We start from the raw sequence: 23399 nt of genomic DNA on the forward strand, positions 1-23399 counted from the left end.
AACGCAGGAACGTCCCACGTTAACTGGAGTTTGGCTAATGCAGGATGGGTGACTGACTTTCCTTCTCTGCGGCAGGCTGGCCTAATCATTTCACGGACTTTAGAATATCTTAACACTCCCTCCCATTTTACGTGACTGATTTTTTTGTACCCTGCTTATTGGGTTATAGTGCTTTTTAAACTTTTTACTGAAGTATAACAACATACTGAGAAATGCATAAATCATAAGTTTGCAGCTTGACAAGTTTTCGTAAACTGAACACATCTGTGTAACCACACTCAGGCCTAGAAATAGAACACGACCAGCATCAGAGTGCCCCTGCCGTCTGCTCCTTTAAATCGCTCCCCCTTCCCACGGGGAACCGCCCTCTTGACTTCTAACAGCGTAAGTTAGTATTGCTTACTCTCATACTTTTTGACAACAGACTCAGTTTGTATTCTTCTATCTCGGGCTTCTTTTGCTCAATATTATGTTTGTGAGATTTGTGCATATTGTTGAGGGTAGTTTTGATGCCGGCTCAACACAAGGTTGACATAAGGGAAGCCATATTGTAGAAAAGAAACTATATTGTAACTTTAAATGACCTCTGACTAACTAGCCCAGACATGCTCTGTAGATTTTGCGGCCCCTCCCAGCTGCTTTAAGAGATTACTTTTGTTCTTTTGAGTTCCTTAGGAATGATGACCCCCCGGGCAGAGAGCCTATGCTGATAGCCCTCATCAATGGCAATTGAAAGATCAGGGTATAAGGCGTTGCTCCATTCTCTGATGCACATCCAGTAAAACAAAGGACTATCAGGAACTGGGACCAGATGTCTGCCCCACCCAGAGAGCAGCCACCTCTCCCACCTGGAGACTGGCCCCGTATATAACTGGCCTGTAGGCTTTGTTCTGTGAGACGGTTCTTTCGGACAGGAGTCGGCCATCTTCCCTCTCGCTAGCAAGCTGTAATAAAGTCCTTTCTCTCCTACCACCTTGCCTCCTGACTACTGGCATGTCTTGGCGGCAGGCAGGGGACCCCACTTGGGCGGTAACAGTTTTAGATCATTTATTCTCATTGGTATATATTATTCCATTGGGCGAATAAGCCATAATTTATCCATTCTACTATTTAGATATTTTCCAGTTTTTGGCTAATACAAACATGGCTGCTCTGAACATTCTAGTAGGTCTTTGGTGAACAAAGGTATGAGTCTCTGTGGGAGCTATGAGGAGTGGACTTGTTGGGCCATAGGGTATGAATATGCTCAGCTTAAGTAGATACTGTCAAAGAGTTTTCCAAATGAGTTTATGAATTTACCTTCTCACCAGAAAGCAGAGAGAGTTCCCACTGCTCCACATGTTTGTCTCCTCTTGCTGTATCAGTCTTTCCCATTGTAGCATTCAGGTGAGCGTGGAGTGGTATTCCATTGTGGTTCCAATTTGCATTTCCCTGATGACTAAGGTGTTGAGCAATTTTTCATGGCTTGTTGGCCATTTGGATATCTTCTTTTATAAAGTGTCTGCTGAAGCCTTTTCCCTCAACTTTCTATTAGGTTGTCTGGCTTATTGATTTGTAGGAGTTAAAAAAAAACCCATATTCTAGTGTGAGTCCTTTACTGGATATATGGTTTGCAAATATACTTTTCCCCTCTGTGGCTTTCCAGTTCAGACTCCTAATGGTGTCTTTTGAATAACGCTCTTATTCATTTTTTTCTTTTTCGAATACTTTATGTGTCCTGTTTAAGAAATCGTTTCTTACTATGAAGTCAGGATGATGTTTTCCTATGCTTTCTCAACAGGCTTTATTAGTAGATTTTCACACTTAGATCAGTAGTCCATCTGGAACGGATTTCTGTGTCTGGCGTGGGGTAGGATCACAATATATCTTCTCAACATGGATATAACTGACCCATCATCAGCCTTTGAAAAGACCATCCTTTCCTCACCGCGGTTCAATGTCACCGGTGTCATAAGTTAGATGACTACACGTGTCTATGTCTGTTTCCGGACACTTTATTCTGTTCTATTGGTCAATCTGTCTGCCTTATGACAGTACCACACTGTCTTAAGTACTTTAGCTTTTGAAAAGATCTTGACATCTTCATTGCCTTGGCTTTTTGGCCCTTTGTAGAGTGATGTTTTACTGTGTATTTAATTCAGGGGAAACCAGAACCCAGTAACTAAAAAGTAGAGGAATTTAGGCCCCTGGCTAAGGGAATAATAAGATATGAAATAATCATGTTAGGATTTACAGGTAGTTTTAGATTTGACGGACTGACATAGTTTTTATAGATATTTAAACATTTTGGAGAATACTAATAAATGTCTTCCCACTTAAATTTCTAGGGCTCTAATCTTATCCCATTTAGATAAACGATAAACAGTTTTTAAACTTGTAAAAGAGAGGATGAGAACAGCCAGGTCACAAGATTTCTTAAAGAAATTTCTGAGCTCAGACACCATGATGTGGAGCACATTTCGTAGACGACGCCACATCCTTCACCACACAAGCTCTGCAAGCTTTCGTCTCCGTCGTCAGCACTCGTATGAAGACTTCACAATTCTGTCTACTAGGAGCGAGCTTTCAGGAAACTTACAAAGTTTATGTTCAGTTAACTTTATGTTATGTTAAGTTTCAGGAAACTTACAAAGCTTTAAAAAGTGTAAAAAGCCAAGTGAATCTGGCATTTAAGTGACCAATACCAATGGAAAAGTAGAAATATTTGCCGCAAAGCGAACAATCCTTTGCCCTGACTTTAAACAGATTTGGCATATATATCCATGACAACTGCACAATCATCATATTCCATATCATCATTCTCCAGAAAGGCTGATTCCGCCTCCGTTTAAAAATAGTCACTGTCAGGTTTTTCTGAGCTGGATAAGTGATCCACACAGAAAATGCACTGAATCCCCACCAGGTTCTGCTGAGGCAGGGAAAGTACTTACGTAGGAGTAAGTGCCTGCCAGTATGAAGAAGAATTCCTACCACTCAGGATTCTTAACCTCCCCAGACAGGGAAGGAACGGTCAGTCAGGAAGAGTTAACGGCGCAACAGCAGGATGCAGACTCTCTCGGGCATCCTGTGCTGGATTTGGCTTTATGTTTACAGTTAAAAAAAAAAAAAGTGTCCTAGCTCTCTAGGAACCAGATCTAAAATAAGACAAATGAATACCAACCACACAGACATCCTAAAAGCCAGTTTATTGGTAAGCTGACAAAAATATACTTAGAAATATTTAAAGCATCTATATTTCTGACTGACCTTGGGTTTTTATGGGAGGTAAACACAATATTAAAAAAGAAAAACCTAACAAAACACTGGTCAAATATACGGTCTAAAGACATGGCTAGATAAACAAAAGAAAAACAAGCTGACGACTATGTATTAAAACCACCAACACCTTGTCAATGAAGAAGCAAAGCAAGTCTGACCAGGACATCAACAGAGCAAAGACACCAAGAGGCCCCCCGAGCTCGGGCCAACGTGACCACTGGACAGCAATAATGAGCACACAGTCCAGTGTCTTGAATCTAGGGGGTCCTCAATAAATATTCATTCATAAAATAAATGAAATTTCTAATTAGAAAACTTTGACGTACAGCTGGAGGGGACAGAAAATAAGCTGGATGTCAGAATCAGGATCTAAAAACCTTTAGACAGGTTGGAATGATGGGTGACTATTTGGAAATTATTATTGATTAGGGTAAATGATGATTTGCCTTACGTTTTTACAGTGAGTCCTAGCTTACAAAGTGTTTTCAACACGTAACATCTCGTTCTCTTTGTGACCACAACCCCTCTGGGATGGGCCGAGGCATTTCAAAGTCTCCAGGTGATTCCCGTGTGCAGGGAGGTGGAGGGCTCCTGCTGCAGGCTATAGGCTTGGTTGGCAGGAAGCTGCCATGAGAGGTGTTCAAATAGAGCTTGTGGGGAAGATCCTGAGGGATTCCAGCATCGGATGGTGGTGCAAGTAAATGAGGCCCAGGTTCAATGATTGTGGTGCGTTACCAGCTTGGGCGGACGCCGTCTCCAGGGAGCCTTACGTATCTTCAGAAGCGTGTTTTGAATACCATCTTTTCACCTAGTTAGTTAGATAGGTCTTCTACAGACATCTGCTTCTTGACCAATTTTAGATAGGAGGGGCATTCGGAAGTGATACATAGCACGTTATGCCTCTATAAGATATACTCCCACTAACCGAAATCGAAACGACTCCTGAAATACTTCAAAAGACCAAAGTAGAAAGCTTTGGAAACCAGTACACACAGCAGAAGAAAGAGCCAAGCAGTTCTGTGGGGAACTTGAGGGTCTGTGGAGTCCAAGTACATTTTGCACACGTCCGTAGAATTAAGGAAGGCGAGGGCCTTTGCCAAAGGGCTGTTCCATTTTAAACCCTTCATTCTGGAACTCTGATTTTGACGGTGGCGCTCCACGGCCACTCATGATCTCTTGATTACGTTGAGAAGTGAGCACGGGCCCGACTTTGAGAGAGCACCTGTGCTCGTTTTCCTGGGCTATCTGTTCCCCTCCTTCAGAGACAAGTTAGCTTCTGATGCTTCTGGTTCATTATGGAAATCTGGGTTGCAGAGGCCATGCCCGGGATCTGTGAAGATGTCTCTGGGTATACTCGAGATATTAAGAGAGTAAAGAAAACGGGGGTGGGAGGCTTCTTGGAAAATTATGCCCCACTCCCTTAGTCTGAGTAGCTTTACCATAATTTAAATCAATAAAAATGCCGGAATGATTAAACACTAGTGGATAATTAATTCAATGTCTCATTTTCTTTCCTCTTACTCAGAACTCTCTTAGGTGCTTAATGTTAAATATTTGATGTTCTAGCAATTTTTTTTTGGCTCAATAATGCATTTAGGTCTAAAACAATTATATTTTAAATGATAGGATTTCACTTTTATTTTTAAATACTCTTTGTAAGACTTTCATTTTTGAAAGAATATTAACTGCCTGAGTCTTATATTTCAATCTCAGAATCTTAAGCTTAGAACATACAAAGGCATATTCCATTACTTTTTCTACTGCTTTCAAAACTTTCCTCCAGAAGGTGCTTATAGTTTCAAGGTTGGAAGGTCTGCAAATGTGCACCGAGAAATTAAAAGGTTGAGCTTTTAATCGGGCCCACCGTTTGCTCACGGTGCCACCCGAGCAGGGAGGGTGGGTTGGCAGCAGCCTCCTCCATCCAGGAAAATGGCACTGGTGGACCCTGCCAGGTCCTGGCGGGAGTGGTAATTGGAGGTTACATTTCTTGCAATCAGTTTGTTGTGCATCACAAAACTTAAACACACTCACATCCTCTGACCCAGCAACTCAAGTTCCAGAAGTCAATTTGTAATAAATATATTGCATTTGTCTCATTTGCATACAGAGAAGTTCATCTCAGAATTATTTAGACATAAGAGCAAGACTTTAGCAACAGCCTAATGTCTATCAATAAGTATTGGTTAAATTAAACATGGTGCATCCATATGATGGAATATTTTGATGTTGTGAATATACTCAATGACATGGGAAAATGCTCATAATATATTTTCAGGTGAAAAAAAGCCCACGTGACAAAAGCTTGTTACATATATGATGTCAATCTTTATACCTAAAACTCAGAGGACTGTAACGGGGCCATGCCTACAAGATGAATGAGGGATAATTTATATTTTGCTTTATCCTTTTGTCTATATTTTCCATAGTTAACATCTTTATTCAGAAAAAGCAAATATCATCAAAAACAAAGTGAAGTAAATTATAGTGAGCTAGCATTTAATAGTAGTTGCTGTTCAAGGATCTTCAATCGTTTTTAATAAAAATTCGCTTTGAACTCTCAAAAAAATCCCTTTCATCCATACTTAAAATATGTATTGTTCCCTGCATTGGCTGTCATCACTGTCAGTCTCTTGCAGGTACATTGTCAGATCTGTGAGGTCCATCTGGGTTTAATTGTAGGTGCAACACAACACAATCTGTGTGAACTTGGGCGATTAATGTAACCTTTCCAAGACAGTTACTTCGTCTATGAAAAATAAGGAGAATAATGCATATGTCACAGGCTTGCTATGACAACTAGAGTTAATGAAATGACTAAAGGACCTTGCACAGTGCTTGGGAGAAATTAACTATACAAATTGTTAGTTTTCTCCTTCTCTACTCCTTCTTGGGTTAAACCCAGGACATGCTGATGTCATCTATGCTGTTAACTAATTTCCTAGTTGATGTGAAAAATTACTTTCTTTACTTGGTCAGAGAAAGCTAGAGAAAACACTCAAGTCAAAAAATTAAAGTATTATTTATATGAGCCCAGAACTTTGAGTTCGCGTTGGCCTCTATGGAAGATGCAGTGATGCTGCCATCCAGAGAGAGTTGTAACAGAAAAAGGAGGGCACGATGAAGAAGCTGGACAGTGTTCTAGTGGCTCATTAGCTAGATTTTCATGTGTCGTTCCACTTACTTAGCTTTAAGTGTTGTAAATGAGTTCGATATTACTCTCTCTGCAGTTTGAGGTTATTTACACGGCTATGGATTGAGTTTTATAATCTATAACTAATGAATCATATCATGGACGAGGTACACAAAGAACATTTGTATGTGGAGCATCTGAACTACAGAAATTATGAAAATTAAATTAATTTTTATTTTTTCACAGGTGGGATATTTAACATTCCTGCCAAATGATATCTTCAGCTTGACTGACCACCCTAAAACCTATCTTAGGCCCCCATATGCCCTCCCAAATGTGAGAATTCTGCTGGAAAGGCTGACAAGCATTCACTATAACTCTGTTTGGATAGTAAGGCTTAAGCGTAGCAGATTCTGCAAGGCAAATGTACCACTCAGCACAAAACTGTCTTTTAAGGAACTCAACAGATGCATTCAAGTCAAGGAAGTCACCTCTGAGAAGTAAGAGTCACCCAAAGCACGTCTCCACAGCGTGAGACATCTGAGATCCAGTCTGCAGCCAAACTTCAAAGGGCCCTCAGAAGCAGCACCAACAGTGACAAACCACAGCGCAGAAGGCAGAGAGGCCAGCGGGATTCACACGAGAGCAGCCGAAGCGCTACTGCAGTACTTGACCCAATTCTTGTGAATTAATGATAACCACTCCTCCCTACTCTCCGAAAGAGCATGTGTGGCTTAGTAGTTTTTTTTTTTTTCCACCTCTTGAGAGCCACAAACAAACATGTCAGAATGAAAGTCTCCAGTGAGGCAAAACTGTCAGGTCTCCAAACTCTGCTTGTTCAAGTATATATTGCTTCTCTGACATCACACTAGGAGTGTCCAAGAGAACATTCCTTTTACTAGTGTCTACAAGGCTGAGGCCTCTGGGGAAGGTATGGGATATGGTGGGTGGTGGACAATGAGTATGGATCATACAATAGATTTACACTCCCAATTTGTAGCAACAGCTGTAACTAAAGAGAGGTTGGGATCTTGACCTACAGAACACCAAGCTTTCGACCAGCCAAGACACCACAGCAGGGCACCTTTCGAAAGCCACACAGTTGCAGATTTCCATCATGAAGACTCATATTTGTGACTTTGTTAAAATGAGCGTCTTCTAAATTAGGAGGGCTGGACACAGGGGAATACATGCCACTTTGTACTCTGGTCCCAGTACTTCCCCATCTTCGAGACCTAGACAGAAAGGACGCGTGGCTTGTACACTGGTCTACCTTCTTGGCCTATTCTCTTAAAGCCTACATCTCCAGACTAACATGTACGTCTCGATTCTGGAGCTCTGGCATTCCTGATTCACTGAAAATCAGTAATGAACACTTGGGCAAGAAATCAACTGTGGGTGTGGGCCAATGAGTTCCTGAAAACCCTCCTATGTAGCTGTCTGGGGTTCAGGCCCCTCATGCCTTCATCTGGAGGAAATGCTTTTTGAAGGGAAGAGAAGGGGGGAAGGGAAGAGAGAGTGAATATGAATATCAGAATATGAACACAAATTGGTTACTTAAGCCTCTATTGCATCTCTTACAACTACTTTTGGAGTTTTTCGGAGAAGAGTAAATATTTACTCTCAATTTAGTGACACAAGTGACTCCCGGCTTTTAACCTGCCTGTTTCATTTGTTCACCAAATATTTAATGTGCACCTTTTTGTACTTCTGGCATATACTGTGCATCTAGTGGTGGAAAACCATAGGAGGTCCCTGTCCCTGCCCTCATGGTGCTTTCGGTTTAGTGCGGACAGCAGCTTAAGGTCAGGGACAAATTAGCATCAAAATGGTGATGGTTACCATGAAGGGAAATGAGGGTTCCCTGGGCAAGTGAAACAGGGAGACCTAATTGAGATGGGGTGTCAGGAGAGTTTTCTATGAGGAACTGACATTTAGCCTGAGACATTAAAGGACGTGCCCAAAACAGCTGGGGACAGAATGTGCATTTGCACATGTGCAAGGGTCGGGGAACCACTTCTGAGGCAGAGGGAACAGAACTTGCAAAGTCCCTGAGGATAGGAGCCTGGTGTGGGGGAGGAGGTAACAAAAGAGCCTGGGGGCACAAAGGGAAGAGAGAAGCCTGGGACTGGAAAGCTGAGGTGGGGAAGGCGGTTCTGGCGACAGCGCAGGCAGGGACTCAGAGGGGCGGTGCAGAGTATAATTTTATCCTAAACTTAGCGGATAACACGGAATGGGATGACAGGATTCGGCGCATGCTGTAGCGAGCACTCTCGGGCTTCTGTGTGAGCACGGATCCGAATGGAAGTGGGCGTGAAGAAGGGAGGCAGACACACGGCGGGAGGCATCTGTGAGTGAGAGGCAGGGATGAGTGCAAGGAAAGCAAAAATGGAGACAAACAGGGTGACTGGAAAGAGGAGAAATTTTAGAAATATTCTCAGCAAAGGTTTAAGCAAAATAAGTATTCTGATGAATTTCAGAAAAGAAAAGTAGCATTTCCCAAATATTCTCTCTACCAAGAACTCAGTCTTGTCACAGAGTAAAGCTTCAGCTGTTGCTTAATCCAGGGTAACCGGGGACCTGAGGTTCATGTCAGGGGAGCGGAGCATGGAACCCTCAACTTTACCTTCCTGGGACTCACTGACAGTGTCGGTTAGTTATGACAAGACTGAGACAGGCCAAGTCATTTGGGAATACATTTCAACAAGAAAGAAGTGGAGGATTTTTCCCCCATAAACATTTAAAATAATTAGTTTAGGGGCCAGCCGCATGGTGGTTTAAGTTCAGTGTGTTCTGCTTTGGTGGCCCAGGTTCAGCTCCCAGACCTACACCACTCATCGGTGGCCATGTGGTGGCAGTGACCCACATACAAAATAGAGGAAGATTGGCACAGATGTTAGCTCAGGGTGAATCTTCCTCAGCAAAAAAAAAAAAAAAAGAAAAGAAAAGAAAAGAAAAGAAAAAAAGTTCATATTTATTGAGCACATATTAACAAGCCAAACACCCTATTAATTCTTTTGCTCCTCACAGCATATTGTGAGTGTGGTAGCATAATTACCACCATTTTACAAAGGAAATGCCTGGCCTCTGTGACTCCACACTCTGACTTGGTCCTCTATCTCCATCACTGGGTGTTCCTTCTCAACTTATTTTTCAGGTTCTTCTTCACCTTCTTGCCTTATCACTTTGGGAAGGCTCCAGAGCTCAGTGCTTGGACCCCTCTCTTCTCTGTCCATGCTCACTCCCCTAAGGTACCTCATGGTTTTCAAGTACATCTCTGTGCTGATGACTCAAAAATTTCTATTTCCTGCCCTAACGTGTGCACTGAACTCCAGGCTCAAATGCCCAGCTGTCGGCTCCACATCCCCACGTGGATGATGCATCGACATCTCAAACGTAACATATCCAAAACCGAACTCTTAATTTTCCCCCAAACCACTCCCTGCCACAATCCTCCTTATCTCAATAAATTTTCCTTAAAATTTTAACACAGACTAAATTTAACTTTAGTTAATAAAATCAATAGTTTCAACAGCTTTCCTGGAAAGACTACTGAATTTGCTAAAGTTCATGATCTGAGATTTACTGGAAAATATATTGGATTCCAGGGCTAAGATATCAATAGCTACGGTTGCAGGCATGCACACACACACTTTCTAAGAAATAATTTGTGTACTTTCAATAGTATATAGATAAATAAAACCAACATTTATATCTTTGATTATAGACACACACACTTCCCAAGACATAATGTGTCATAATCTTAATAGTATTAAATAAATGAAAGTATTAAAAGTAAAATCAATGCAGCGTATCTGTCCCACTGGCAAATGGAAAGGTGCTCCACTTGGTTATTCATCCAGGAAAGGTACATTAAACGTACAACGGGACGCCATGCCATACCCATCAGTATGGTTAACATAAAATACCAATACCAAGAGCTGGTAAGGATGCGAAGAAAAGGGAAACTCTCATAGACTCTTAGTGGGAACATAGCCTGTAATATTGAACGGTGTCTTCAACTGGGCATCTATCACCTTCCTTTTCAACTCAACGTCATCTGCTTTGGGGAAATGCTATTTCTCTGTCTCCTTCTGTTGGGGCTGTTTAACATTCACTCCTGCCTCCCTGACTGAAGGAGCAGAGAATGCACTAGATCCCTGGACACAGTGACCAGAGCAGAGGTCAGCATTTGTCCCAAGCTAAGTCACTAAGAATCTTTTAGGGGAGATCCAGTCTTGTTTCCTTCTCTGGCATCATGAACTCTCAAGACGATGCAGACTTGTGGCAGCTGGGGCCATCTTGCCATGACACAGGACAGCCTTTCGTAGGCAGGGAACCCTGAGAGACAGCAGGCCTATGACATTGGGGAACTTGTGCCTGAAGCCAGGATGCAGCTTGGACTCCCCACTTTTGTAAGCTAATAAATTCCCTCCGTAAGCTAGTATAAATTAGCTTTCTGCCATTCGTACCTGATGGCATCCTTCTATACTACTGAGCTATTGTTACTCATTTTCCCAACTTAAGACCTTTAGTTTTCTATAGCAATTTTTGCATCTATTTAGCTTTATCTAAGAGTGACAGGAAGGTACCTGAATGGAGGCCCATAAACTGAGTTTTGTATATTCTTTCATAAACTTATTTCCTTTCTACTTTTAAATATCTCCTGGTTTCCTTTAAAGATGAAGAGCTTTTATTTTAAGTGTTTAATTATTGAGGATTTTCATATCCCAATGAGCTGAGTAGGGTAAATATCATTATTCTTATTTTATAGAAGAAAAAAATGATACAAAGAAATGAAATCATTGAGTCTAATATCAAAGGAGGTTGGTAAAAGTTACAAAATAGGAATCCACATAATCTAATGCCTATCTCAACACATTGTCCATTAGGATTCAAGAATTTATTATGTATAAAGAGAAGTGATAATCTCTAGACCAGTACTTAACCTAGATTCTTAAGAGACATAAAACCGATGCTTAACTCTCACTTTCAGCAAATAAATTCTCAGTGTCTTTGGTATCAAATTCTAGTTTACCAGATGTTTTCCCATTTAAAAATATCCATTAAAAAAACCCTTTTACTGAATAGTTTCCCATTAAAAAAATCCCATCAAAAGTCAGGTAAAATAAAGAAATTTTGTAAAATTTATTTTTTGGTTATCAAATATTAATTCAACAAATGTTAGAATTTTTTCTCACTTTAGAAAACAAGAATGGTAAACTTTTTTTTTCAAGAATTTTCAAGATTTTATTTTTTCCTTTTTCTCCCCAAAGCGCGTCCCCCCCCCCCCCCCCCCGCCATGGGTACATAGTTGTATATTTTAGTTGTGGGTCCTTCTATCTGTGGCATGTGGGATGCTGCCTCAGCATGGCCTGACGAGTGGTGCCATGTCTACGCCCAGGATCTGAACTGGCAAAACCCTGGGCCACCCAAGTGGAACGCATGAACTCAACCACTCGGCCACAGGGCCAGCCCCTGGTAAACTATTTTTAATGGGAATTTGACTTCCAAAGAGTTTGAAAGAAATGTTAATTGGGCCTCTCAAAGTAACTAGTAGGCTATATTGTATAAAGAGCTCATTTTACTCCTTTTGAGAAAGAAAAATTCCAAGAGTTGAATAAAAGTTTTACAAAAAAAGGAAAATGCGGGTTTTTTTGTTATAAAAGGAAAGATTAGCTAATATTTGATGAACAAAAATTCTAACTGAAAGTGTCCCATGTTCTTATTTTCTAAGGCACCATTTTTACTTCCCTTTCTTCAAATTGTCATTCTCAATTATGACCTTATCTCTAATTAGTCCTATCTTAATCCAAATTAGGAAAACAGCAAGGAAGACAAAACAGAGAAATAAGAGAATGACTACAGGGGGTCCTGGAAACAACTCAAGTGAGGTGATTACAACAGAGACGGGTATTAACCAGGAGAAGCCAAGAGCAGAACATTAAGAAAGAACTGGGGCTGGAAGGGGAAGGAGAAAGAAAGGGAGACAGAGAGTGAAGGACACATTGGGAGAGAAAAGGTTGAGAGAAAGAAAGTAAGCAAGTGAGGAACGAAAGGTGAAAAGAAGAAAAGAGAGAAAAAGGAATTAAAAAGAAATCAAAAACCCAAATCAAAGTTTGCTTATACGCTATATAAAGTTAACAAGGCTTAGAATAATGACAAATGTAGTATACGGATAAGTAATTTTTCAAAAAATAAATGTGCGTTCTTTCATGGTAATAAGAGCTCTTATGCTAAGACTTCAATTCAAAAGCCCTAGCCTGAATTCTGGTGTGAAGCTAGATACGGAGAGCAGAACAACTAGCCCAGATGCAGAGTCTGGTACAGTCATCCGTCACTTAATGGGACACATTCTAAGAAATGCATCGTTAGGCGCTTTCGTCATTGTGTGAACATCACAGAGCGCACTTACACACACCTAGATGGTGCAGCCACTACACACCCAGGCTGTATGGGACTAATCTTAGGGACCACTGTCGTCTATATGGTCCCTCACTGACCAAAACTTCGTATCGCGATGCGTGACTGTACATTTGATAACTTGATGTATGATTTTTAAAATCACAAATCAGTGGACACGTGATAGGTTCTTTATTAAATGATCCAGGAATATTAGCTAACTGTTTATAAAAATTAGTATTTAAATCCTAAGAAAAATAATGGAAGCCAACCCCCCTCCCCCCCCCCCCCCGCTAAAACTTCAATATGTCAAAAAGAGGAAATAAACTACTGAGAAAAGAGATTTTTGCAACAAACTGGTAAGGACTAGTGTCCTTAATATTTAAATAGTTTATACAAACCAATAAAAAAAAACTGAGAGCACTTCTGATAGAAAATGAATAAAGGACATAGCAGACAATAAAAAATGAAAATGGCCAGTATCCATATAAAAAATATTCACTTGTGCTAGAAATTTTTCAAAGAAGTAAATTAAAATATAAATGCAATGTTCATTTAACAAATCAGAATGATTAAACATGATAATGTTCAATGTTGACAAGCTCTAGTGAGATGTTCACTTAAAATGTTGCTGATAGTGATACAAAATAGTATACCCTTTCTGGACGACAACGTAGAATGATGTATCAAATAGCTTAAAAAGAAATACACTTTTGACTTAATGAAGTCAGAAATACAGACAAAGATTTGGGTAAAAGGATATTCATTCCAGTTATTTATAATAGTAGTCTATTGGGAAATGGTTACATAAATACAGAATTTATTTTTGGGTGTGATATGAAGTAGGATTTTAATTGAATTTTTTCCCATGTGGCTAAAAATGACCCAGCATCATTTTCTGACTAGTTCAACCTTTCCCCAGTGACGTAAGACTATACCTCTGTTTCCACATGTGCAGTAGTCTGTTTCTAGGCATTCCATTCTCTTCCACTTGTCTCTTTATTACCCCACGTTGATATTTCATAGACTTAATGGCACAATTTTAGAATGAGTCTTGATATTGGGTAGAATAAGTTTCTCTGCTTTCATATTGTTTCAAAAACATTTTGGCTGTTTTTCCCCTCCCACCTTTCTTACTCCATATACATTTTAGAAACAGCTTATTAAGGTCCTGCCCAAGATCCTTTTGGGATTTTGAATAGAATTGAATTTATAGACGAATTTGAGAGAAATGATATCTTTTAGATTCTAAGACTTTCCATTAAAGAACATGATATAGGTCTTCATTTATTTAAATATTCTTTTATGTATATGCATATATCTCTATCTATATCTGTATCTAACGGGATGATACAACTTTCGTTATATTTATTCCTTATATGAACTTTATTATTTTATTGCTATTATAAATGGAATCTTAAAGATTTAACTTTCTGTTTTTGGCTAGTATAGAGAATTGAAACTGATTTTTGTATACTGATCTTGTATCTAGCAACTTAGAGAAACTTTTAATGTGTTTGCTTCCTGATGGCCCACATCCCCCTATATAACTCTGGGGTATGAACCCTGTCAGGCATCATTCAGAATATGAGTGTCATCTGGGGAGAAAGCAGACAAGTGGGTCACCCATCCCCTCCCAACTCCAGCAAAAATGAGACATGCAGGAATCTCCTCTGAAGTGGTGCCCATCTCGACGAGGGAGCCCTTGTCTCTCTGAGGTGACTGCACAGGACTTACAGACTTTCCAAGCTTTCAGGTGTTAGCCTACCTGTCACCCTTCACTGACTACCCTTATTGGCACCTGCCAACCCTCATCTGTGCCTGCCCTTATTCCCTATTACAGAATCCCATTCGTGCCCTTCGGGTAGGTAATGATCACACTTTGTGAGTGTTTGTTTGGCAATATTCCTGTTTACTGCCTGTTCTCTCCATCAATTGTGAGTTTCATAAGGGCAGGGGCCAGGTCTGTGTTCTGCATTCCTGGCAACTGCCACTAAGCTCAATAAATATTTATAGGCTGAGTGCAAGAGTTAAATATGTCAAAGATCTGTTTCAATTTTTAATGTTAATAATACTTTATATCACAATTTAAAATATATTTTACTTGTATAATTTTATCTTCATAACTGCCTTTAAAATAGGCATTATTAGTCCCCATTTGACACAGGAGCTAACTAAGGCAGTAGGAAATAAGTAACACGGTCCAAATTAAAAGCTAGAAATCAGTGGAGCTGAAAACAGAACCCAAATCACTTAACTCAAAAACCATATAAAAAAAGAAAAAGAGAAAGAGATGAGGAAGGGGGGGAGGGAAGCAAGACAAAGGAAGAACAGAGCAAGGAAAGTCCATTCATTCCTGAACTTTCCATGTCAAGGGCACATTGTACTATTTGTCGTGCTAAGGACTCCTTAAATCTCGTACTTTAAGCCTTTTACGAAACCTCATACCTCTCTAAGACATTTCATGGCCAGGAGACAGATTAAGATTACTTTCAAGCAACACTGTTCTACATGAATCACACAGAGTGGAAAATACAGGAGTTTGCAGTAATAGGATAAGTCTCTTTTTCTCTGCTACATTTCACCAGCATAAAACTTGGTGGTGAAGTCAGGACACATAATCGAGTCTGATAATTGTAAAAAGTATGTATAATATGATTTACTTTCAATTTCAAGTTCCAATTCATTCTCTCATAATTTTTCTGCCTTAGTCAACATTACAGAAAACTTTGGCTCTCTTAACATTTAAAAGCCAGATGAGAATATCTTCCCAGTTTTACTGTAGTTATGAGGGTGGGAATAGTTGCTTTCTAAGGGAATCATTTAAAGAAAGAACACTGGGCACCAGCCCAGTGGCTTAGTGGTTAAGTTTGCACGCTCTACTTCAGTGGCCCAGGATTTGGGGGTTTGGATCCCAGGCACAGACCTGCACACTGCTCCTCAGGCCATGCTGTGGTGGCCTCCCACATACAAAATAGAGGAAGATTGGCACAGACGTTAGGGCCAAGGAAGATCAGGGCCAATCTTCCTTACCAAAAAAAAAAAAGAAAGAAAGAATACTGCACTCCATATCTTGTTTTAATCAATGACACTATATGTCCCTCTCCTTTCTTTGTCCTTAAGTCTGATGATAAAACGATCGGTAGTTTCTGTTAATTCTGATTAGGAGGCTTCATCTAGTGAAGTTATAAGAAGGAAAGGAATCCCCTACTGTTCCCAGTCTCCATGTAGTAAAAGAATCGTCTCAGCCCCTAAGTTAATAACACTAATTTTGTGATTTGGAGGGAAAAGTACTTTCCTGCCATATGGTAACCCACATATAAGAGCTGACTGCTGGTGAAACACCGTAAGAATGAGACCTCACTATGAACCTATCGACACGAGGACTAAATCACTGGGGAGTGTCACTCACCTCTTCCTGAACCCAAACAGACAGCAATGATACAGTTTTGATGACATTCTGTCTGCCACAGCCTCTGACAGGATGGTTCATTCTTAATCCAAAGTGGTGGATCAGGGATGGACAGTGGCATGTCCCAGAGCGTAGGGATCACAACCTCAGGACCCCGACATACCCATGACTGAGACATCATATTCTATCAGAAGCGTTGCTTCTTGTCCACACTGTTTAAGAATACTCATGGCTTCGGCATGCGTGGTTCCAAGAAGCCGAATTCCGTCCACACTGAGCAACCTATCGCCAGGTTTGATGGTGCCCTCTCTGAAGGGAGAACAAAGGAACAGTCTTAATTAATTTAGCGTAATGGGGCTTAGCATTAACAGTCAGTTAGCCAAAGTGGTTCTTACACACACACACACACACACACACTCTGCCATCCATCCTATTTGCATTTCCTTTTATGCATCAAGTATGACAGCAAGAGAGTAAAGAGATAACCAGAACAGACAATTGCTGCTATGAAAATCAGTAATAAAAAATATACACATTGGCAAATAACCAGGTTACCCACAATTAACTGTTGGGGTACAAAAGTAATAAAGGTGCATTTTCCCTTTTCTAGGGTTTTGCCTACATGTCTAAAATTGATTTATTAGAGCCCAGAAAATAGCATTTACCTCTGTTCCCAAAGCCAGGTAAGCAGAGAAGCCTGCTGACTCCACTCAATTTATTACCAGTGAGGCCAAGCGGTTTAGGGAGCACGGGTGAAAATGCCCCTAGTCTGTAAATTTTCCCACTGATTTATAAGGCCATTTGGCAATCATTAAATTGATTCAGTCTCATGTTCCCTGGAAGAGACAGGAAAGACGACTTTCCCTGCTGTGACCACAGACACTTAGGGTGTTGAGAGAAGATGCCTCAGGACATTACTGACACCACTCAGGTGTGGCCAGGGCAGCTTCCACATTATGACCCTCCTGCCTCATGGGGGTCTTGGAGATGAGAAAACCAAACGGGGGGATTACACGTGTAGGATGTGGAGAGAATAAAAATGATCTTAAATATCTTTCACCTAGGTAATTCTGTAAGCAATTTGACTCTAAATTTTTATCTTAAATTCCTAGATTTCCTATCGTCCTACATTCATTTGGTAATACGTCGCTCACAAACTAGTAATCTGCTTCTGACATTTCTGTCCACTCCAACTCTGAGTGTCCATAGGAAATGGAAGATTCCTGTTTAATTCAGGAAGAATGATTGACAAGGGAAGCACAAGAAGGGAAAACGCAAAGTTCCCCTGGAAACCGGGACTTTGTATTGTCGTCTGCAAAGGCAAACATACTTTAGCCCAGGTGAGAAACCAGCGTCTTCCTATTCTCTGACTTTATGTTAAACATCATCTTTTTCAAAAAGTGAGCTCACACATGAGCTTTCAAGGAAAAGAGACCTGAGTCCTATCCTCGTTCTTCCGTGCACTAGCTGGCAAGGCATCTAACCAGCCTGGCCTCAGTTCCGTCACCTGTAGATGTGAATAAAAACACCTCGTTTAGCAGGGGGTGGCGAGGATAAAATAAGATAACGCCTGCCAAGCCCTCAGCACATGGTAGGTGCTCAACAAATAGTACCTATTATTATTACTATTTCTTTGCTTAAGAAAAGGTTTTAAAAGTTCATCCTGGGCTGAAGCATAGTGTGCAGTCCATGCAGAAAATGTAGGGTAATCTGCATTTTCCTCCCATCCTCGAACCATATCTGAGGGCAGGAGTTGTGGTCCCTACAATTACGAAGTTGACTTTTGCTGTGGGAAATTAATACAAAGGTGAGCATCTCCTGAGACTTCTAAGTTGGGAGTTTGCCTGGGACCCATCCCCCAACGTTTATGATAGGAATGCTGAAGGAGCCACCCTTTAGATACTCAAATGATCGAAGACGAGAAAGCAGACATTGACCATATTCCTTCCCTTTTACTAAAAGTCACTTCCATTCTGACACACATCATCATCAACAACAGGTAAGCATAACAATGATAAGGATGTTGACAATGTAACAATCAGAACACCACTGCCTATCTTTCCAGGTTAGGAGATCAGCAATTGGCCACGATGCCTTTCAAGGGCCTGCCTTCCAAGAGCCATCTGCCCTTTGTTAAGTGCCTCCGGTATGACAGGCCCGTATATCTCCAATCTTTGATAAAAGTGAACAACCCTGAAAGGAAGGTGTTATTATCTACATTTTACAACGGGGAAACTGAGCTCAGAATTGTTGAGTCCCTTGCTGGAGACAAAGGGTGGTGAAGGGTGGAATCCAGTCAGACCGTCTGCTTCTGATTCCGCAGCCGAAACTCTTTCAGTTTTCACATTCTAACATATTTATCGAAAATCTATCTTTTACTATGAAATTTGTAACTCATCAACTTCTGCGCCAAAGTCTCGGCTTTATTTAATCTGTTTGGATGATGACACAGAAAGACGGAGTTACCTGTCCGCAGGCCCTCCCGGACGAACACACGTTATCACAACCGGACGAGATTTATTTCTGTCATCGTGCGCTCCCCCTAGCAGAGGAGAGAAACACCGCTTAAACAATTCTTTCATTAAAAAACTCACTTACAAAACTACAGCTGAGAAACTGAAGTACATTTTGTTGATGTGGGGAGGAAAACATGTAAAATTTTCCTTCTGGTATATAATAGCCTTAAAAATCTTATTCATTTCATATAGAATATGTTTTTGAAATCACCATTTAACGAGTGTGACAAGAGCATCCACTAATTACAACTACGAGCCCCGTTAGAAGAGCCGCCAGTTATAAACAAAGTGCAGGTGGGTGTGCTTGGTGCCCATTAACCTGGGCTACAATACAGGTGAGCGAGTCTACAGCCTGACACAAAGGAAGCAGAAAGGTAAAAGAAAAAATCCAAGTATTAAAAAAAGAAAGAGGAAAAAATTCAAGTGACTGAACTGGCCTCCATTAAAATTGGAGTGTTCACCTACAACATGACTGACAAACAATAATGTACAATTGAAATTTCACGAGGTTGTAAACTATCATAATCTCAACAAAAAGTTAAAAAAAAGTTGGGGTGTTCAAAACTTTTGGGCAAATTTGACAGATTGTGTCAAACCAATTGCAATGCTTAGATGGGAATTTTAATTTTGTATAAGGAAAATTTCTCCTCAAGAATTCTTAGAAACATAGAAGCTTTGAGACGAAAGGTAATTTATTATAAATTCTCTTTTCCCAGAGGACCCCTTTGTACTCCCTCTTTAATCTGTGCTCCCTCAGCCTCTACCTGGGATCCACCAGTTGACCTCCTTATGAGACTGAGGCAGGCCACCCCACCTTTGGACACCTAGGTGTGTTGGAAGGTTCTTCCTAACATTCAGCTGATATCTATCTTCCTCCAACCTTCATCCACTGGTCCTTGTTCTATTATCTAGAGCAGTGAAACAAAAATGTAAGTTCTCTTCTACAAGAAAGTTTTTTTAAAGTTGAAAATAGTGATTATACACCTGCTAAGTCTCACCTCCTTAAGGCTGAACACTTCCCGTTTCTCAACTACTCTTCATGGGACCTGATTTCCTCGTACATCACCATCCTGCCTGCCCTCTGGGTGGTCCCTACTTTGCCAGCATCTGATAAATACGAATGTTACTATCAAGGATTCTTTCCCTAATGCTTGCCTGGTAGAACAGACTGACATTCCCCTAACTTGGCACAGGGAGAGGGGCCAACTTAAAGAACCCAGCCTAAGAGAAGAAAAGGCGTTCACTGTTCCTGACAAAGGGAAACACTGCCTTTCTGCTCACCTCCATTACAAGCAACTTATTCCATCTGGCTGATGGGTATAAGCTACATTTCAATGTTTTATTCTCTCATTCAGTTGGATGGCTTATTTTAAAATTCCTCCTTACTTAAAATAGGAAATTCACAACTTTTGCAGAAAAAATTCTTAATATGAAAATCATGACCATACCTTACAGCACATGCTTACCCATATTTATATAAATACCATTATGTAACTTCTCTTTTGCAAGGTGTTCATAAAAAGATAGCTTTGCTTTCCCCCTTTTACAAAAGGATCGGCAGAAGACAGTAAGAACATTTCCATAACTTTGGTTTGGAGTTCTAAATTTAAATATATAACAGTGAGCGCATGTTAAGGTGTGAGAGAGAGCTCTACATTTCTTGATATGTGACATTTTATCATTATTTAAAACAATGAGCTTAGTTTATGATTCACTTAGGTTCTAGAAGTTTGAGTTGCAAAGCAAAACAGAGCCCACGCAGAGCCCAGGGGTCTTCTCAATCCTGGCTGCACATTAGCATGACCCACTTGGGATGCTTTTTAAACAATATCATTGCTAGGACCGCAGTGTAGGCCGAATCTGGATATGGAGCTTTACATGGTAAACAGGTAGACCAACCTACAATTTTAGAGTTGAGAATACCAGATAGAGAAAGTTTCCTTGTCCAAGGTGAAAAGCAACCGAGAGGCAGAGTAGCTTTCCTATTAGCCCAAGCTGTCTTAGCTTGGTGGCAAGGGACTTCACTAAAATTTAACTCTCTGAGATTCAGGCCAGAACACCATTTTTCATTCTATGGGTGCAAGGTTCTATTGTTTGGAGAGTCAAAGTTTTAGAACCTGTGACATATAAGTGACTACAACATACCAGGTAGTATTCTATGCTCATACTAAGAAACTCTTCCCACGCACGCACACACATACAGATATTTGAAATCCCTGCAACTTGCAGGAAGGACATTTTGTCAACAATAGATCATCAGTTGTCTTGAGGTGGTTGTGGATTTCAACTGCTTCTTTTCTTTCTAGTTCTTGAGTGATAAATCACCGTTGGTTTAGTTCTTTCATTAGCAATTTGCTTTGTTATTGATTAACCATACGGCAGCTAGTGATGAAGATCTGCACCGGCAGGGTTTTTTCACCGCAGATTTTCGATGATTAGGTTTGTAGGCATGCGATTCAAGCACACCTCTTTTTCAGCTGTACTGCAAAATCAGATTTGTTTATACCACCCTCAGAGCTAAAATTACCTGTACACTGAATTTGCATTACCTTTATCTAGTTTTTCGACACAGAAATTTGGGAATGGTTAAGGTAAATGATCTTAGGGTCTGGTGTTCCACCTAAAAATAGGACTTGGTCAGAAAACCGTAAAAACCACTGATCTAAATCACTCAATGAGTTCCTGCTTGCCCATTTTCTCTAACACTCACTTGGGCACTTTATCAACTTATGTCTTAAATTCACTGGACTGTAATTCCCTGTAGATCAGGGTCTTGTCTCATGGCTCCATAGCACTTGGCCCTATGCTGCCATGTTGACATGTCCTTAATAAATATTTGATTGATTGATTTGCTAAATGACTGACACAGAATGGAACCTTATGCTTAAAGCTCAGTCATTTAAGACGATTCTATGTAAGTGAACACACCTCTTTCATCCTTTGACGCACATATATTTATTAAGATGCTTAGTTAATTTTAAATAATGTTTTAATAATTTTGATAGAATTTTGACTTTAGTCAAGTTCAAAATGTAATAGGTGAAAACAAAAAAGTCAAGAAATGTGCAAAAATTCCTGATGCTTATCTAGTTCCCTATTGAACCTCATTGTCATGCTAGGAATTACAAACTGTTAATATATGCGTAGTCTTTCAGAGACAAAATTGCTAATAAGAAAAATAAAATATTAAAAGCCAGAATTACAGCTCAGAATTAATGGTTTTATAAACAAGTTGTAGTCACCTGAAATCTTTACTATTAATGTCGTCCAATGAGATAAGTTGAGCTGATGCACATAGGTGCCCAAGAGATGAGATTATCTTCAGTCTATTTTAAGAAAGCTACAATAACAAAATGCATTTCAGCAGAAAACAATTTAAGCAAAGTTGCTTAATCCTAGTGCATTAACCAAATCAAGCCATACTCATCAACATTTTTAACTCAGTGATAGAGAAAAGGGAAGGCAAAAGGCAGGTTGACAAATGGCAGGTCAGTAGGATGATGTGAACTGACAAGGTTTACACACAGTGGCTGCTCTGTATTAACAGACTGAAAATAAAGCCAGGTCATTTGGATTCCACCTTGATTCTCACTCCTTGCTTTATTTCCTTAAAGATGAGTGGGTACAAATATTAAAAGGTGACTTTAACACTGGAAATACCAATTTATTGATGACTTTCTAGTTCACTCCCAATATTTCATTGAAAAATTCTCCAAAAATCTCTGATGGTTCATATTTTCTAACCACCACCTACCTCGTATCACAAAGCCAAAAGTATTGCCTTCTTTATGTAACGTGACCTCCACTGTCCGGAATATAACACTCGATCCTTGAACAGCTGAATGCAGGAGAGAGAGGGAAATATGTCTTAAATCATAACAACATTTCTAAGTTCTAAGATCCTTGTTGCAAATAATTCTTGTTTTGAGTAACAAAAAAGTAATAATTTCCTTTCAAAGAAAATGTTAGAAAAAATAATTGGAACAACGTACAAATACTATAAAATGCTCATCTGCATGAGTGACTCCTGGAGGTGCAAGTGGACTCAAAATCATAGGTACTTGTTTCTAGATAGACGGTAATATTCACATTGTTAATTACTCTACATAATAAGAGGGACAATCTTCTTATGATAAATAGAATTGTTTTCCCTTTGGAAAATGCACAAACAATAGGATTTTTATAAAACTTATGAAATAATTAATACTTATTTTTGCAGCTAGCACTGGAAGAAAAAGCATTACTCTCAGATCGCCATTAATAGATTAGGCTGATGCAGATAGGTTTTCTGACATAATGCATAGCAATTAAACCAAGACATCAGCAACCCAAACGAAGCTTGGAGGGCAAAAGAAATTCTAAATATGCTCAAAATATTACGACTGACTAATAAAATAAAGGTTTACTTAATTTTATTAATACCCTCGTTCTTATGTTGTATTTGCTTGCTTATTGCTCTCATTTCACAAAATGAAATTGCATTGCCAAGTTGCAATCTCTATTATATTACACACAGTATGAGGGTATAAGTTGTATAAACGTATAGTCTCTAAAATATTCTGTAAGACTGCTTTCGAGAAACTGGTGAGTAATTCCGGTTGTACAGTATACTATTGCTGAGTTTAAAAAGACACATTTCCACAAATTAATATTTTACCATTATGGATACAAGGACGTTTTT

At 39.9% G+C, this 23399-nt stretch overlaps 1 protein-coding gene across 17 annotated transcripts in view; it reads right to left on the reverse strand.

Annotated features, from left to right (window-relative positions):
• GRIP1 (glutamate receptor interacting protein 1) overlaps positions 1-23399 on the reverse strand; it is a 597356-nt gene that overhangs the window by 94105 nt on the left and 479852 nt on the right. For all 17 annotated transcript variants that reach the window (XM_070493998.1, XM_070494003.1, XM_070493995.1 and 14 more), the window contains 3 exons: positions 22473-22556; positions 18669-18744; positions 16366-16511 (listed from right to left, as the gene is read on the reverse strand). In XM_070493998.1, coding sequence (XP_070350099.1) covers positions 16366-16511; positions 18669-18744; positions 22473-22556 — 306 coding nt within the window. The remainder of the gene's footprint in view (positions 1-16365; positions 16512-18668; positions 18745-22472; positions 22557-23399) is intronic.

The sequence above is a fragment of the Equus asinus genome, chromosome 22 (genome assembly GCF_041296235.1).
Source record: "Equus asinus isolate D_3611 breed Donkey chromosome 22, EquAss-T2T_v2, whole genome shotgun sequence".
Classification (NCBI taxonomy): Eukaryota; Metazoa; Chordata; class Mammalia; order Perissodactyla; family Equidae; genus Equus; species Equus asinus.